This window comes from Macrobrachium nipponense, chromosome 5, assembly GCF_015104395.2.
Source record: "Macrobrachium nipponense isolate FS-2020 chromosome 5, ASM1510439v2, whole genome shotgun sequence".
Classification (NCBI taxonomy): domain Eukaryota; kingdom Metazoa; phylum Arthropoda; class Malacostraca; order Decapoda; family Palaemonidae; genus Macrobrachium; species Macrobrachium nipponense.
In genome coordinates, this window is record NC_061107.1 from 86404417 (window position 1) to 86419936 (window position 15520).

The 15520-nt window shown below is 41.5% G+C and overlaps 1 protein-coding gene across 2 annotated transcripts in view; it reads right to left on the reverse strand.

The window, feature by feature from the left end:
- Positions 1-15520, reverse strand: part of LOC135215482 (UDP-glucose:glycoprotein glucosyltransferase 1-like) — a 267287-nt gene that overhangs the window by 183783 nt on the left and 67984 nt on the right. For both annotated transcript variants that reach the window (XM_064250239.1, XM_064250238.1), the window contains exons 2-3: positions 2430-2668; positions 1898-2205 (exon numbers count right to left, since the gene is read on the reverse strand). In XM_064250239.1, the coding sequence (XP_064106309.1) occupies positions 1898-2205; positions 2430-2658 (537 nt within the window). In that variant the 5' untranslated portion in view covers positions 2659-2668. The remainder of the gene's footprint in view (positions 1-1897; positions 2206-2429; positions 2669-15520) is intronic.

A 15520-nucleotide genomic window follows, 5' to 3' on the forward strand; every position in this document is an offset into this window, starting at 1 on the left:
CGTGCCTGAAAGGCAAATCATAAGGAGAATTGAAAGAATATTGTACAAAATCAATTCTGTGAATTCTGCCATTATTTTTAATAAAATAATAATAATAATAATAATAATAATAATAATAATAATAATAATAATAATAATAATAATAATAATAATAATAATAATAATGTTGCTCCCATCTGGTAGCTTTATCCCTTCAGTTCTCGTTACTTTGCCTTTTTGTATGTTGACTAAGGGGCATTTTTCTATTCCAAACTCCATCCTGATGTCCCCAGATACAATCCTTACAGTCTGGATTAGGGTATATATTTCCTTGATGCTCTTACCATACAGCTTGATGTCGATAATAATAATAATAATAATAATAATAATTGGGAAAAACTCTCTATCACGAGAGTACTATATATAATATTCTAAGGGGTCCACAATAATAAAAAATGTTACGAGTCTGTGAATAATTTTTAAAACTTTACAAAAAGCTTTCGAACCCTTCCCTGGGTTCATCTTCAGTCCAAAGATGGACTGTAGATGAACCCAGGGAAGGGTTCAAAAGCTTATGTAAAGTTTTAAAAATTATACACAGACTCGTAACATTTTTATTATTGTGGACCCTTTAGAATAAAATGATAATGATAATGATAATGATAATAATAATAATAATAATAATAATATAATAATAATAATAATAATAATAATAATAATAATAATAATAATAATAATAATAATGAGTGGCTAAAGAGTGCATGGAAAGAAGGACTAATAAAAGTAGACGAAGACCCAGAAATATACAGAGACAGGAGAATGACAGACAGAACAGAGGACTGGCACAACAAACCAATGCACGGACAATACATGAGACAGACTAAAGAACTAGCCAGCGATGACACATGGCAATGGCTACGGAGGGGAGAGCTAAAGAAGGAAACTGAAGGAATGATAACAGCGGCACAAGATCAGGCTTTAAGAACCAGATATGTTCAAAGAACGATAGACGGAAATAACATCTCTCCCATATGTAGGAAGTGCAATACGAAAAATGAAACCATAAACCACATAGCAAGCGAATGCCCGGCACTTGCACAGAACCAGTACAAAAAGAGGCATGATTCAGTAGTAAAAGCCATCCACTGGAGCCTGTGCAAGAAACATCAGCTACCTTGCAGTAATAAGTGGTACGAGCACCAACCTGAGGGAGTGATAGAAAACGATCAGGCAAAGATCCTCTGGGACTATGGTATCAGAACGGATAGGGTGATACGTGCAAACAGACCAGACATGACGTTGATTGACAAAGTCAAGAAGAAAGTATCACTCATTGATGTCGCAATACCATGGGACACCAGAGTTGAAGAGAAAGAGAGGGAAAAAATGGATAAGTATCAAGATCTGAAAATAGAAATAAGAAGGATATGGGATATGCCAGTGGAAATCGTACCCATAATCATAGGAGCACTAGGCACGATCCCAAGATCCCTGAAAAGGAATCTAGAAAAACTAGAGGCTGAAGTAGCTCCAGGACTCATGCAGAAGTGTGTGATCCTAGAAACGGCACACATAGTAAGAAAAGTGATGGAGTCCTAAGGAGGCAGGATGCAACCCGGAACCCCACACTATAAATACAATCCAGTCGAATTAGAGGACTGTGATAGAGCAAAAAAAAAAAAATAAATAAATAAATAATAATAATAATAATAATAATAATAATAATAATAATAATAATAATAATAATAACAACAACTACAAATATTTTGGAAGGATTTCCTCTGTAAGTAGTGGTGATGGCAAGTCTGCCAAAACTAGTCAAGTTTGCTGGAATGAGTTACAAATATCAGTACTCTTCATGACCAGTAAAGATGGTACGTACTGCAAAAAAAAAAAAGACAATCAACACTTCTCTTACCTTGGAGTTTTCTCCACCTGGAAAGTGATGGTCAACTTCATATGTAACTGGTTTTGTACCTCCTCCTCCTCCTTCAACAAGCTTCTTCATTTCATTTACATCACATGTCAGCTGGCCATTAACATCTGCTGTTGCTCCACATGTTTTGCTTGGTGTTACTCCTCTATCAAGAGCTATCTGTCTAAACATCTCAATTTTTGGAGAATAAATACGCATTGACAGACTTAGCTTCAATATCTTCACCTGTGATGGCGTTAGAAAATTACTGGCAGCAGCAAGTGTCTCCGCAAATAGAGATTTTTCATTTTCTGAAAAAAGAAGCATAGTAATCTGTTACCATTTAAATAAGGTAGGAAACTTACATATTAAACATAGAGTTGCATAAGACATAACTTTCAGGGGAGGGGGGGAGGGATTTGAATTTATTCCAATTTCAACAGTTTCTTTTCACCCTTTTCATGATTGCAATGTTACTCCCAATAAATGAACAAATTCTAAATATACAATACTTACTGAAGCTCCATAAACTTACCTCTAACTTCTACTTTAATGTCTTTTTTAGCAATAATTTCTACAAAACCCCAGAATGCAGCAGAATTCTCTTCTGCTAAATATTCTGCTGCTTCTAGAAGTAAAGGTGTATGCGGCCATTTTGTTGATAGATGAGTAGTTACAGGTTTTGCTTTTCCTTGACAGTGAACATCTTGAATACCGAAGCAAACAAGGCTAACTATTCCTAAAAGATGACGTAGTCTTCTCATAACTGCATCTCTGAAAGTAAAAATTAAAGAAAGATTATTAAATGATAAAACATATTTAATATCAGGCCTCACATTAAACAAACTGAATTACCAAAGAATGCAGCAGACATTGTTACTTGACTGCTGTCATGAGTGTACTGTAGTACTTAATTTAGGAAGCAACATGATATTTGAAGTGCAAATGCTAGTTGGTTAAAGCAGGTTCTTTATACGAAATAAGAGGTGTTGAAAGTGAAGGTTGCTCCACTTGTCGTAAAATGATATCTGGTTCAGCTCTGCTTTATTTGGGTAGTTGGGACATGCCCATACTTTTATTGTGGCAAATCCAATCAAGAAATGTCACAGAGTAAAAGTTATTCAGTGTTATAAACCATTCAAAAATGTATTCATTTGGTCACTTTTTGCCAATTCATGGATCCCTAATTTTATCTTAATAAATTTTCCTAAGCCAAAATTAGATGTTCATGGTGTCATACACCACCTCTCCCTAGTAGCTGTCATGCTTCCTGTTTTGTGGCACATTGCATGCCCATTGGATAGGTCAAGGGAATTTCAAACTATGCCAGTCAAATACCCAGTTGACCTAGGTCATGCTATAGGCCTATTGTATTTTTCAAATTCAACTAATCTGTGAATTGATTAATATGCCCACTCTTTGATCCAAATTGATTAGTTTTTTGTTTCCAATGCAATAACTGCCATAATGGAAGCACATACAGTCAAATTTATCAACTGCATCACTATAACTGATGTATTTCCTGTTTCAGAGACGCCAATTTTCTACCACTAAAACAGTCTTACCCATAACCTTATACGTACAGTACTGTAATATGAAGTAAGATGTAGGTGTTCTATATAAATTTTAAACACTTGTGGAATTATGTATTTATTCATTCCAGAATCATCCAACACCCCCTGCCAAAGACTTGTTATCCTCACAACTGAAGATTAAACAACCAGGGCCTCGCAATTTCACTATCAACTTTAGTCAATGGAAGAAGCTAAACAGAAGTTGAAGCCCACAGATTTTAACTCTGCAAATTTGAAGAAGGTAAGAAGTGCATTTGTTGTGTTTGATAGGTTACCATGGTGATAAGTTTGGATTCTGACCTACCATAAAGCCATTCTACATGATTGATGGAAAACTTAACTCTTCACTCTACATTGCTTAATTTTTGTGGAAGTGAGGAAGGGGTGGGGGTGGGGGGAGGGAGGCAACATGCTGAAGCTTCCAGCTAGGTCAAGGCAAGACATTCTAGTTTGAGGTTAGGTTAGGATGTATTACTATTAGATTTTGACCTACAACTGTTATGGGTTAGCCTAAGCCAGTCTGTGTGGCCCTACAGATACTTTCAAAGATTGTTTTACTCAATTTAATTTTTTCACTTTGTTAATTTGGGATCTGACCCCCATCCATTTCAGGACACTACACTGTATGGTAGTCTAAGGTTAGGTTGAGATGTATCACAGCTGAAATTAGCCTAGCCTATGTCACTGACATGCTAGGCTATTAGGCAGACTGCAAGAAGTTGTAGCTAATGCCATGCCATGTGTTGAATGAATACTTACACCGAACAGCCTATATACATGCAAAGGCTAGCCAAACCTGTTTGGCAAAGGCTAACCAGACCTGTTTGAGGGAAGGGGGCTTGTTTTCTATCAAATTTGGACTTTTACAGTAATGTATAGCCTAGTCCCAGACATGAATTTTCATACACATAGGGTTCATTGACTCATACCTTTTTAAATTTCCCGATGGAAGAAAGCCATCAAACAATTACACAGTTAATCATAGCGAGCAAAGCCGTTTTACTATATATGAAAAATAAAGTCAAACAAATGGGACAGAAAGGAAATGAGATGAGACATGTCAAAATCTCTCTCAGCAATTGCATTCCAGTATTATGGAAATATAAGTTTTGGAAAAAATCATTGTATACCATTAGTATCTCATTTTAGACCTGAAAATACTATCATTTTCCTATAATTTAATGTTTACCTTGACATTCGTTTTGTTTTTTGTTAAAATTTGGAACCTCCTTGGACATTCGTTTTTTGGTTTGTAAAATGACCTTCCCCTTTGACATTCGTTTTGTTTGTAATTGACCTAAGTAATCACACAATATTAAGCAGGGTAAGGACCTGGTACCCCAGGTTAGGTTGGTTAGGTCATTTGTAGATGAAATGAACATCAGCAACAAAGTATACACATTTAAATATGGGAAAATGTTTTAAAAGTATAAAACGTGAAAATGGTTTAAAGTAAAATTTTACCAAATTATCATCATTGTAAAAAAAAAAAAGTTATGACAGAAAAAAACCTACTTTTGGTAGTTGCTGTTGAGTCCTCAAGGAATAATCTTTTCATTGTCCATCCAGATCACCAGGTGACCAGACTAACCCTTAAACGCCGAAGCGGTAAAAAAAAAAATGTCTCCCGTGTGCCGGAGACGTTTCAGAGTGAGCGCGGGAGCGGAAAAAATATTTTTTTCAAAAAATCATAGAGCGCTTAGTTTTGAAGATTAAGAGTTCATTTTTGGCTCCTTTTTTTGTCATTGCCTGAAGTTTAGTATGCAACCATCAGAAATGAAAAAAATTATCATTATCATATATAAATAATGCGATATATGATAGCGCAAAAATGATATTGTTATGTTACATAAAGTTTCATACATACTTACCTGGCAGATATATACATAGCTAAGACTCCGTCGTCCCCGACAGAAATTCAAATTTCGCGGCAACTCGCTACAGGTAGGTCAGGTGATCTACCGGCCTGCCCTGGGTGGCAGGACTAGGAACCATCCCCGTTTTCTATCATATTTTCTCTCTTCCACCTGTCTCCTGCGGGGAGGCTGGGTGGGCCTTTAATTGTATATATCTGCCAGGAGGTAGTATGTATGAAACTTTATTGTAACATAACAATATCATTTTCATACAATCAACTTACCTGTCAGATATATACATAGCTGATTGGCACCCTTCGGTGGAGGGTAAGAGACAGCTACTATATGGAATAGACAGGTAAACAACATATGTTGTAGGTATAAAAATAACAAAAACCTTGGTTCCTACCTGATAGGTGGTAGACTTGGTGGGTGTTTGCCCAGTAGTCTGCATCACCTCAAGAAACTTTAGCGAGATATGTGATCTATGGCCAAGAGTTCTTGTGGGTCTGCCGATGGGTCTTACCACTTACTCAGCAGAGCCTAAAAGGACTTTGTCAATGGGTGCTGATCCACTTATATGACAATACACCTTATGAAGGAGCACACAACCAATCCCGACCACCTGATCCTAACCATGTGTTAGAACTAAGGATTGTTACGAGTTATCCCCGAACTCGTCACAACAACCGTAACTCAAAAACCACTACGCACACATAAATAATTTTTCAAAAAAAAAATTATACTCAACTAATTGGATATGACGAGAATTCTCTTATGAACAACATAGACGCCGCCCGTGCGAGCCTGAATCCTCCATTGTTCGAAGAGATTCTCGACCATATCCAAACAGAAGAAAATATATACATTCTAAGGATTGGTGTCGGCTCCCGTACCCAGAATCGTATCTGCCGATACGATAGGACCTAGAGAAAAGCACTTCTCATACGTCACACGCACGTCTTTCAAGTAATGAGATGCAAAAACCGAGTTGCATCTCCAATATGTCGTATCTAATATGTTTTTAAGTGACATATTCTTATAAAACGAGAGAGACGTCGCAACCGCTCGTACTTCATGAGCTTTTACTCTCAGAAGTTGTAATTGTTCGTCCGACAAACCTTGTGAGCGTCAACCGTAATGACGTTTCTTACAAAGAACGCTAGAGCGTTCTTTGACATCAGTCTTGTGGGGTCTTTTACCGCGCACCAAAGACCTTGTCTAGAGCCTCCGCCCAACTGACGCTTCCTCTGAAGATAGAACTTCAGAGCTTCTAGAACAGGGCATAGAGACCTCTCTGCTTCTCTGCCTACGAGACTAGACTTCCTTTGATTTCGAATGACCTAGGCCAGGGATTCGTGGGATTCTCGTTTTTTCGCTAAAAACAGAGTCTTAAACGAACAAATCGCCGAGTCTCCCTTGAATCCTACTTTTATCCTGCAGAGCTTGTAACTCACTAATTCTTTTTGCCGTTGCTAACGATAAAAGAAATAGGCATTTTCTAGTTACGTCTCTAAATGAGGCCTGATGAGGAGGTTCAAATTTATCCGAAGACAGGTATTTTGAGGACTACGTCCAAGTTCCAGTTCGGAGGTACTGGCTCCTTAGACTTTGACGTCTCAAATGATCTTATGAGATCGTGGAGATCTTTGTTATTTGCCAGATCTAAACCTCTGTTCCTGAACACAGCCGAGAGCATACTCCTGTATCCCTTTATTGTGGATACAGCTAGATGCGATTTTACTCTCAAGAAATCGGCAGGAAATCAGCAATTTCCGCTATAGAGGTAGAGGAGGACAACTTCTTGGCTCTACACCACCTTCTAAAGACCTCCCACTTCGACTGGTATACTTTCGAAGTGGAGGTTCTGCGAGCTCTCGCGATTGCGCTTGCCACTTCGCGGAGCCTCTCGCATCTGACAAGTCTTTCGATAGTCGAAAGGCAGTCAGAGCGAGAGCGGGGAGGTTTTGATGGTACCTCTTGAAGTGTGGTTGTTTGAGAAGATCCGTCCTTCTTGGTAGGGATCTTGGAAAGTCTACGAGTCCACTCTACCACCTCCGTGAACCATTCCTGGGCCGGCCAAAAGGGGGCTATTAAAGTCATCCTCGTCTCTTTTGACGCCACAAACTTTTTCAATACTAACCCCAGGATCTTGAATGGGGGAAAAGCGTACACGTCCACTCGAGACCAGTTTAGCAGGAAGGGCGTCTACCATAATTGCTCTTGGGTCTTCCACGACCGAGCAAAACACTGGGAGCCTTTTGAAATGTATGTTGCGAATAGATCCACGTGAGGAGTTCCCCACAGAGACCAGAGATCGCGACATACTTCCTCGTGCAGAGTCCATTCTGTATGAAGGACCTGGTTCCTCCTGCTGAGCCTGTCCGCCCTCACATTCCTTACTCCCTGTACGAACCTTGTCAGCAGGGAGATTCTTGTGAGACGTCCAAAGTAATAAGTCCCTCGTGAGTTCGTAAAGGAACGAGGAGTGAGTCCCTCCCTGTTTTCGAATGTAGGCAAGTGCGGTGGTGTTGTCCACGTTTACTTGTACTACCTTGTCTCTCACCAGAGGTTCTAGACTCTTCAAAGCCAGGTGAACGGCGAAGAGCTCTTTGCAATTTATGTGCCAGGACACCTGTGCTGGTTCCCAGGTGCCTGACACTTCCTCCGAGCCTAATGTCGCTCCCCAAACCCGTCTCCGACGCGTCGGAGAACAACACTAGGTCTGGGTTCTTTTTGAACTTAGAGAGACCCCTTTGTTCTCTTCCAGAGGCCGCAACCACCACTGTAGGTGTGCCTTTACCTCCATTGGAATGGGGAAAACGTCCGACAGTTGTCCGTTTTTCCAGCTCCAAGACTTCTTGAGGAAGAATTGAAGTGGACGGATATGAAGTCTTCCGAGATGGAAGAATTGTTCCAGCGAGGAAAGCGTCCCCAGAAGGCTCAACCATTCCCTCGCTGAACGTTTTGGCTGTTTCTCTAAGAAGAGAGAGATTATCCTCAAACCTTTTTCTGTTCTCTCTTGCGAAGGAAAACTCGAAAACCCCGAGAATCCAATCCGAATCCCCAGATAGACTAGGTCTTGTCTGGGGGTCATCTGAGACTTCTCGAGGTTCACAAGCAATCCCAACGCCTTGGTCAATTGTAGTGTTAACTTTAGGTCCTCCAAACACTGTCTCTCCGATCTGGCCCTGATGAGCCAGTCGTCTAGGTACATCGAGACATTCACTCCTTTGAGATGAAGAAATCTCGCCACATTCCTCATCAGCTTGTGAAGACCTGAGGAGCTGTGGACAGGCCGAAACACAAGGCTCTGAACTGAAAGATCCTTCCCCCCGTCATGAAACGGAGGTACTTCTTCGATGAAGGGTGGATCGGGACGTGAAAGTAGGCGTCTTGGAGATCTAGAGACACCATCCAATCTCCTTGGGCTCCGTAATGACGCTAGGACTCGAAGCAGAAGTCTCCATGGAGAACTTCTCCTTCTGAACAAATTTGTTCAGAGCGCTGACGTCTAGTACTGGTCTCCAGCCTCCCGAGGCTTTCGCCACTAGAAAAAGGCGATTGTAAAACCCGCCCCGGGGAGTTTTTTGATCCAGTACTTAGTTCTACAGCCACTCTTGTCCCACATTTGTTCCACCATCGATCGAAGAGTATCCCTCAGTACAGGATCCTTGTACTTGGCTGATAGTTCCCTCGGTAATAGACGTTAGGGCGGAGTATTCAGGAAAGGGATACGATATCCCTTCCTTATGATCTTTAGTGAAGACGCGTCCGCGTCTATCAGTGTCCAGCTTCCACGAATTCCAGGAGTCTGGCACCTACTGGTGTTTGGAGGAGAAATGTTTTCATTTGCCCTTTTTAAAGGGACGAAAGGCGGACCTACCTCTTCTCTCTGGAGCCTTCCTTCTTGCGGGAGGTCTGGAGATCGGACCACCTCGAAAGGGCTGCCTAGAAGTGCTAGGTTCTTTCTTGTCCGACACTAAAGCAGGTTTCTTCTTCCTAGCAGACTGCGTCAGAAGATCCTGTGTCGCCTTCTCAGTTAACGAGTGAGCTACGTCCTTCACTAACTTAGAAGGAAACAAAAAGTCCGAAAGAGGTGCATATAGCAGAGCTGCCCTCTGCGCATGAGAGACTGCCTTTGTTAAGAAGGCGCCATACACTGTCCTTTTCTTCAAAGACCTGCTCCAAATAATGCAGAGACTTCCAAAGATCCATCCTGTACTGCTTTGTCGATGCACGACAAAATACATAGCAAGGCTTCAGGTTCGATTCCCTGCGAATCGTGAGCTTTCTTGGACATCACCCCAAGGGACCAATCTAAGAAGTTGAATACTTCCAATACATGGAACAGTCCCTTGAGGAATGATCCAGTTTCCGAAATACTCCAAGTATGCGGGCAGAATTAAGACTATGGGACGCCTTGAAGCGTCAACTAACGTCGAAAAGTCTGCCTCTGTAGTAGAAGGGAGAGCGATACCCATATCCTCCCCCGTCTTGTACCATATGCCTCTTTTCCCAGCTAACCTTGCTGAGGCATGCAAAATACTGTCCTGGTTAAGTCTTTCTTCGACTTCATCCAGGCGTCTAAGGCGTGTAAAGCCCGCTTCATCGAGATGTGGGTGGGGCTTCATCTTCAGAAAAGACGAAGTCTTCTTCGCCTTCGCACTCGAAAAGAGCGAGCGCGGAGAAGGAGGAGCAGCCGGAGTCAACTCGTCTCCGTATTCCTCCAGAAGCATGGTAGTCAACACCTTATAGTTTGACAAGCCCTCTCTTCCAAGATCTTCATCCTCCGAGTTTCGTTCGAACTCGTGATAATCCTGAGTTTCTGTTCTCCTTTCAGAACTTTCTTCTTTCTGGGGGAGACAAACTCCTGATCGGAGAGGGGCTAAGGGAATGAAAGTCTTTCCTTTTTCCCGTTCTGATCGACTTGGAAGGCGTCACACCTGCGGCTTCTCTCGCGCTTTAGAAGAAACGTCATGTATGACGCTTCCCGCTCTCCGAGCGTCATGTATGACGTCTCTTGTTGACGTTTAGATGACGCTTCGCGTCTGGAAGACGCTTCGCTTTCTAAGGGCTTCCTACTCGGCGTCACAATCTTGGACGGAGCGTCACGTCTACGATCCTCTTGATTTGACGCTTCACTTCTAAAAAGACGTCTCCGAGCAGGAGGCGAGGAGGACGAGACTTCTTAAAGGAAAGGCGTCACGTCCTTCCGACGGGGCGGGGCCCTAAACTCCCACAAGAGATGATAGTTGTTCTTGCACCACCATAAATGATCTTCCTTGACGCTTCTCCTACGTCTAGCGCCTGAACGCCCGTCGTCATCACTAGGGGAAGAAGCATGATAAGGTACTTCCTCATAAGCGTCAGGTACGTTGACGCCACCTTCGCCCTTCTTGATTAGCAGAATAGGGGCGTCATCCAGAGAAGCGCTCCGGGCTAGAGTCGATATCTTGCTTCATATGACGCTTCAGCGGTCTCGATAAGGTCGACTCCTTCCACCCTCGTTTAGGTGAGGAGAGGGAGAGGACGAAACACTCGCGAAGGACGCTTTTTCTATAGCGCCCTTGAGCTGGCTGCCATGAAGCAAAGCTAGCTGAAGGGACGTCTGACCGTTGGGGATTCCTCCGACCTCCTTAAGGCTTTCGACTTTCCTTCTCCTCTGGGCATGTGAGCTTGGAAGAGGTCTAGGCCTGGGAGCGCCGCAGGGACGATCAAACGCCCCTCCACAACACTGATAGGGTTCACTTACTCACTAAAATTTTCACTATCACTTAGCCTTTACGAGTCCGCCATCTTGGACTTCATGTCTCGAATCGTCGCTTTCAGATTGGCGATTTCCGATGCCGAATCCGAAAAGACACTCTGAGAATGAGATTTATAGGGAGAATCTCCAGAAGTAGGGTTAGAATTATCATTGAAAGGCTCAATCGGCCTTGAATTCACACCTTTCAGCCTTCTAACTCTATCCCTCTCTAACTTCTTCAATAAGAAGTCAAAGTTTTCCATTCTTCTGCATTCAAACTCTCGCATTCCTTACAAGTGTTAATAGCAGACACTGCACCCCCTACATTTACGGCATACAGTGTGAGGATCAACCGAAGCTTTCGGTATCCTCACCCTGCAGCCTACATTCACACACTTCTACACTCACACACATTAGAATCAGACATACTGAGAAAAATCCAAAAGAGTTTATTCCAAAAACAGTCCACAGTAGCGAATGCCAAAACACGATCCAAATACGTCACCAAAAGTCGAAAACGCTGATCAAAGTGTTGAAAAAAGAATCCAAGTCAGGAGGTAATAACAACAATGTTGATAACCACCGGCGACAGAGAAAATATGATAGAAAACGGGGATGGTTTCCTAGTCCTGCGCCACCCAGGCAGGCCGGTAGTATCACCTGACCTACCTGTAGCGAGTGGCGCGAAATTTGAATTTCTGTCGGGGACGACGGAGTCTTAGCTATGTATATATCTGACAGGTAAGTTGATTGTATGAAAACGAAATTTCATATATAATTGTATTCAAATCGCGCTGTGCGCAAAACGGTTGAAGGTAACAAGTTACTTTTTTTTTTCGTTGTAATGTACACTAAATTGCGATCATTTTGATATATAACACATTGTAAAACGATAAAAGCAACACAGAGAAAATATTATCACAAAATAATGCATGAATTCATAACGCTCAGACGTAAACACATCATTTTTTTCATTAAAACCAAAATCTAAATATTGTCCTAGAGACTTCCAATTTCTTTCAAAATGAAGACAAATGATGAATATTACTATACTGTAAGAATATTAGCTTACAAATGCAGTTTTTGACCATATCTGAAGAGTTAAAGTTGACCGAATGTCGAATTTTTTTTATATATATTTTTTTATATGCAATTATTTCGGATATAAGAAAAGCTACAACTTTCAATATTTTTCGTTTTATTCTACATGAAATTGCGCACATTTTCTATATAAAAACTCTATGAAATGCCTAATATGAAACGGAGCAAATATTCCGAGAATGGGACTTACGCATTTCGGAGATTTGTGGCGGAGAATCCGTGCGCGGAGGGAAGGAAAGTTTTTTTAAAAATTCACCATAAATTTAAATATTGTGCTAGAGACTTCTAATTTGTTTCACGATGAAGATAAATGACTGAATATTACTAGACTGTAAGAGTTTTATCTTACAATTGCGTTTTTCGACCATTTCGGTAGAGTCAAATTTGACCGAACGTGGTTTTTTTTCTATTTATCGTGATTTATATGCAAATATTTCAAAAATAAGAAAAGCTACAACCTTCAACTATTTTTTGTTGTATTATACATAAAATTGCGCACATTTTCATATATAAACGTTATGTAACGGCTAATTTAAAATGGTGCAAACATTACCACAATCGAACGTATGATTTTTTTGGAAGAGTTACCGGGCGGACGTAAAGAAAATGTTATTTTTTTCATAAATTCACCATAAATCGAAATATTTTGCTAGAGACTTCCAATTTGTTGCAAAATGAAGGTGAATGCTTGAATATTACTAGAATATAAGCGTTTTAGCTTACAATGGCGTTTTTCGACCATTTCGGTAGAGTCAAAATTGACCGAAGGTTGAAAATTTGTCACTTATCATTTTTTATATGAAAATATTTCAAAATTGATAAAGCTACAACCATGGTTGTTTTTTAGTTGTATTGTGCATGAAATTGCGCACATTTTCATATATAAACTTTATGTAACGCTAATTTAAAATGGTGCAAACATTACCACAATCGCATGTATGATTATTTTTTCGAAGAGTTACCGCGCGGACGTAAGGAAAAAGTTTTTTCATAAATTCACCATAAATCAAAATATTGTGCTAGAGACTTCCAATTAGTTGCAAAATTAATTTAAATGATTGAATATTACTAAAATATAAGAGTTTTAGCTTACAATTGCATTTTTCGACCATTTCGGTAGAGTCAAAGTTGACCGAAGGTTGAAATTTTGGCACTTATCGTTATTTATATGAAAATATCTCAAAACTGATCAAAGATACAATCATGAGTATTTTTTTGTTGTATTCTACATAAAAATATGACAATTTGTCGAAAATTGCATTTTTCCTAACTATACAAACCTGAGGTCCTTTAACAATAGGAAGGTAACTAGCGGCAGCTGGGACGGTCGTAAGCTTCGAACAAGGGGAGAACGGTAGTTAACTGCTTGTCCGATCGTGCGCGGGCGGTGAAGAATCACTTTTGCTTTAGGCCCATGCAAAAAGTTGCAGAGTGAGGGGTGGCATGAGGTGGGACTATATGTAAAGGACCTCAGGTTTGTATAGTTAGGAAAAATGCAATTTTCGACAAATTGTCATTTGTTCCGATACGTAATACAAACCCTCGGTCCCTTTTAACAATAGGAAGACTCACTTCTTGGTGGGAGGAATCTGAGTCTTTTTGGTGAACAGACTGGTGTTCGTCCAACCCTGGAGTGCCTCCCTGGTCGTAAGAGCAAGGGAGGGATCCAAACCTCTGTCCGATTGATCGGGGTGTGCACCGCAGGATCAATGGTCAGACCTCTGGGCCAAGTACTAAGAGAGAGGCAAGCGTATCTCTTCGTACCAGCAAGCAAGAACTTGTTCCTGTTTGCAAGAGACAATCAGAAAATGATGGGTTTGTCTCAATTTGGCATCCACTTCCTCCCCCTTGTTGGAGGAAGTGGTGGATATTTATTCCTATCCCTACTGAAAGGGATAGGATGGTGCTCTATTGAGTAGCTCACCTGCATCTCGTCCTTACCCAGCAGGGTGACGACCGTGTCCCTCTACCCAAAGGTAGAGGGAAGAAAAAGATGGGAAGAGGAGCCAGTCACACTCTCATTCCTCATCCATTCTTACGGTCACACCAGGACTCGATGCTGTTCAGCCTGCGAGGGTCTGGGTTAACTACACAACGTGTTGAGCAACCACCACGGTTTCCCAAGGAAAAAGATCCAAGGAACTGTGGGCAATATCCTGAAGGTAGAAGGAGGTGCATGCGGTCCGGTTGGACCAGGCGCCTGCCTTCATTACCTGCGCCACGGAGAAGTTCTTGCGGAACGCGAGAGAATGTGAAGAGGCGTCCACACTCATCCTGGGTGTCGAGTTTCTTCAGACAGCTCCGTCGCACCTTCACAGGACAAAGCAGCATAGCCTTCGTATCGGAGGCGGTTGACGTCCATTAGGGAGGGTATTGTGAAGGACTCGAACCAATCGTCAGTTACCGAAGGGTTCTGAGTCTTCGCTACGAAGATCGGTACGAAATCGAGCGTCACCAAATCCCCATCCTTTTGTGCTTGACTTCTCAAGAGAAGTCATGCGTTACCTAAGACGAAAAGAAGGGAATAGTCGTATGACCTATCCCTCTTCTCGACTTTGGTTATGTACAGTACTCATACTGACAAGCTATTAAGACGAAGTAATGATTGCTCTGGAACAACCGAACTAAGTCCACAGCATAGTTCGTAACTGACTCGGGCGCTCTGACAGCTGCCGACTGACTGGTTCGAATCAGTAGGCAAGTTGTCCAAGCATCCGGGTAAGTCACGTGACCTTCGCCCTTAAAGAGTTATGCTGAGAGACCAAACAAATAAAATATTTGTTAGTCACCGATGCCGACGGCGCGGCGATGATTCTCTTATGCATAAGCTCAAAAGGCATAAGTCAATTGCCTTCAAAAGACCGAGGTCCCTGATGGCAAGAAAAATCTCATAGACGTTGAATCTCAGCTTAAGGAGAAACAACACTATGTGACGTTGAAGACGAAGGTAGGCAATGAATGCAACCTACGTCTTCCAGCTGAATCGAGAGAAGGAATCTCAAGATTCTAAACCGTGCTTACAAATGACTGAAAACGCTAACCGCCATTTCATTGCTGTCCATTGTGCAATGAAAGCGGGGCGTTCTTCAGTAATGAAACACAGGGGAGAGCCGCTTGAAGAACTGCTTCTCATGGGCTGAACGTTTGGAAGTAGAGCTGGCAGGTGTGGGAGTAGGCGATGTCTTTCAATACATCTGCTAATCCGGGGTGAACAATGAACAATTGTACACCTCCGAATACAAGATATTTTGAGGACAAACTCAGATTCCGCAAAAATCATTCGCATTATCGGGATACGATGCAGCAAGAGACTATTACAGAATTCTGTTACCGTGCGGTAAACAGA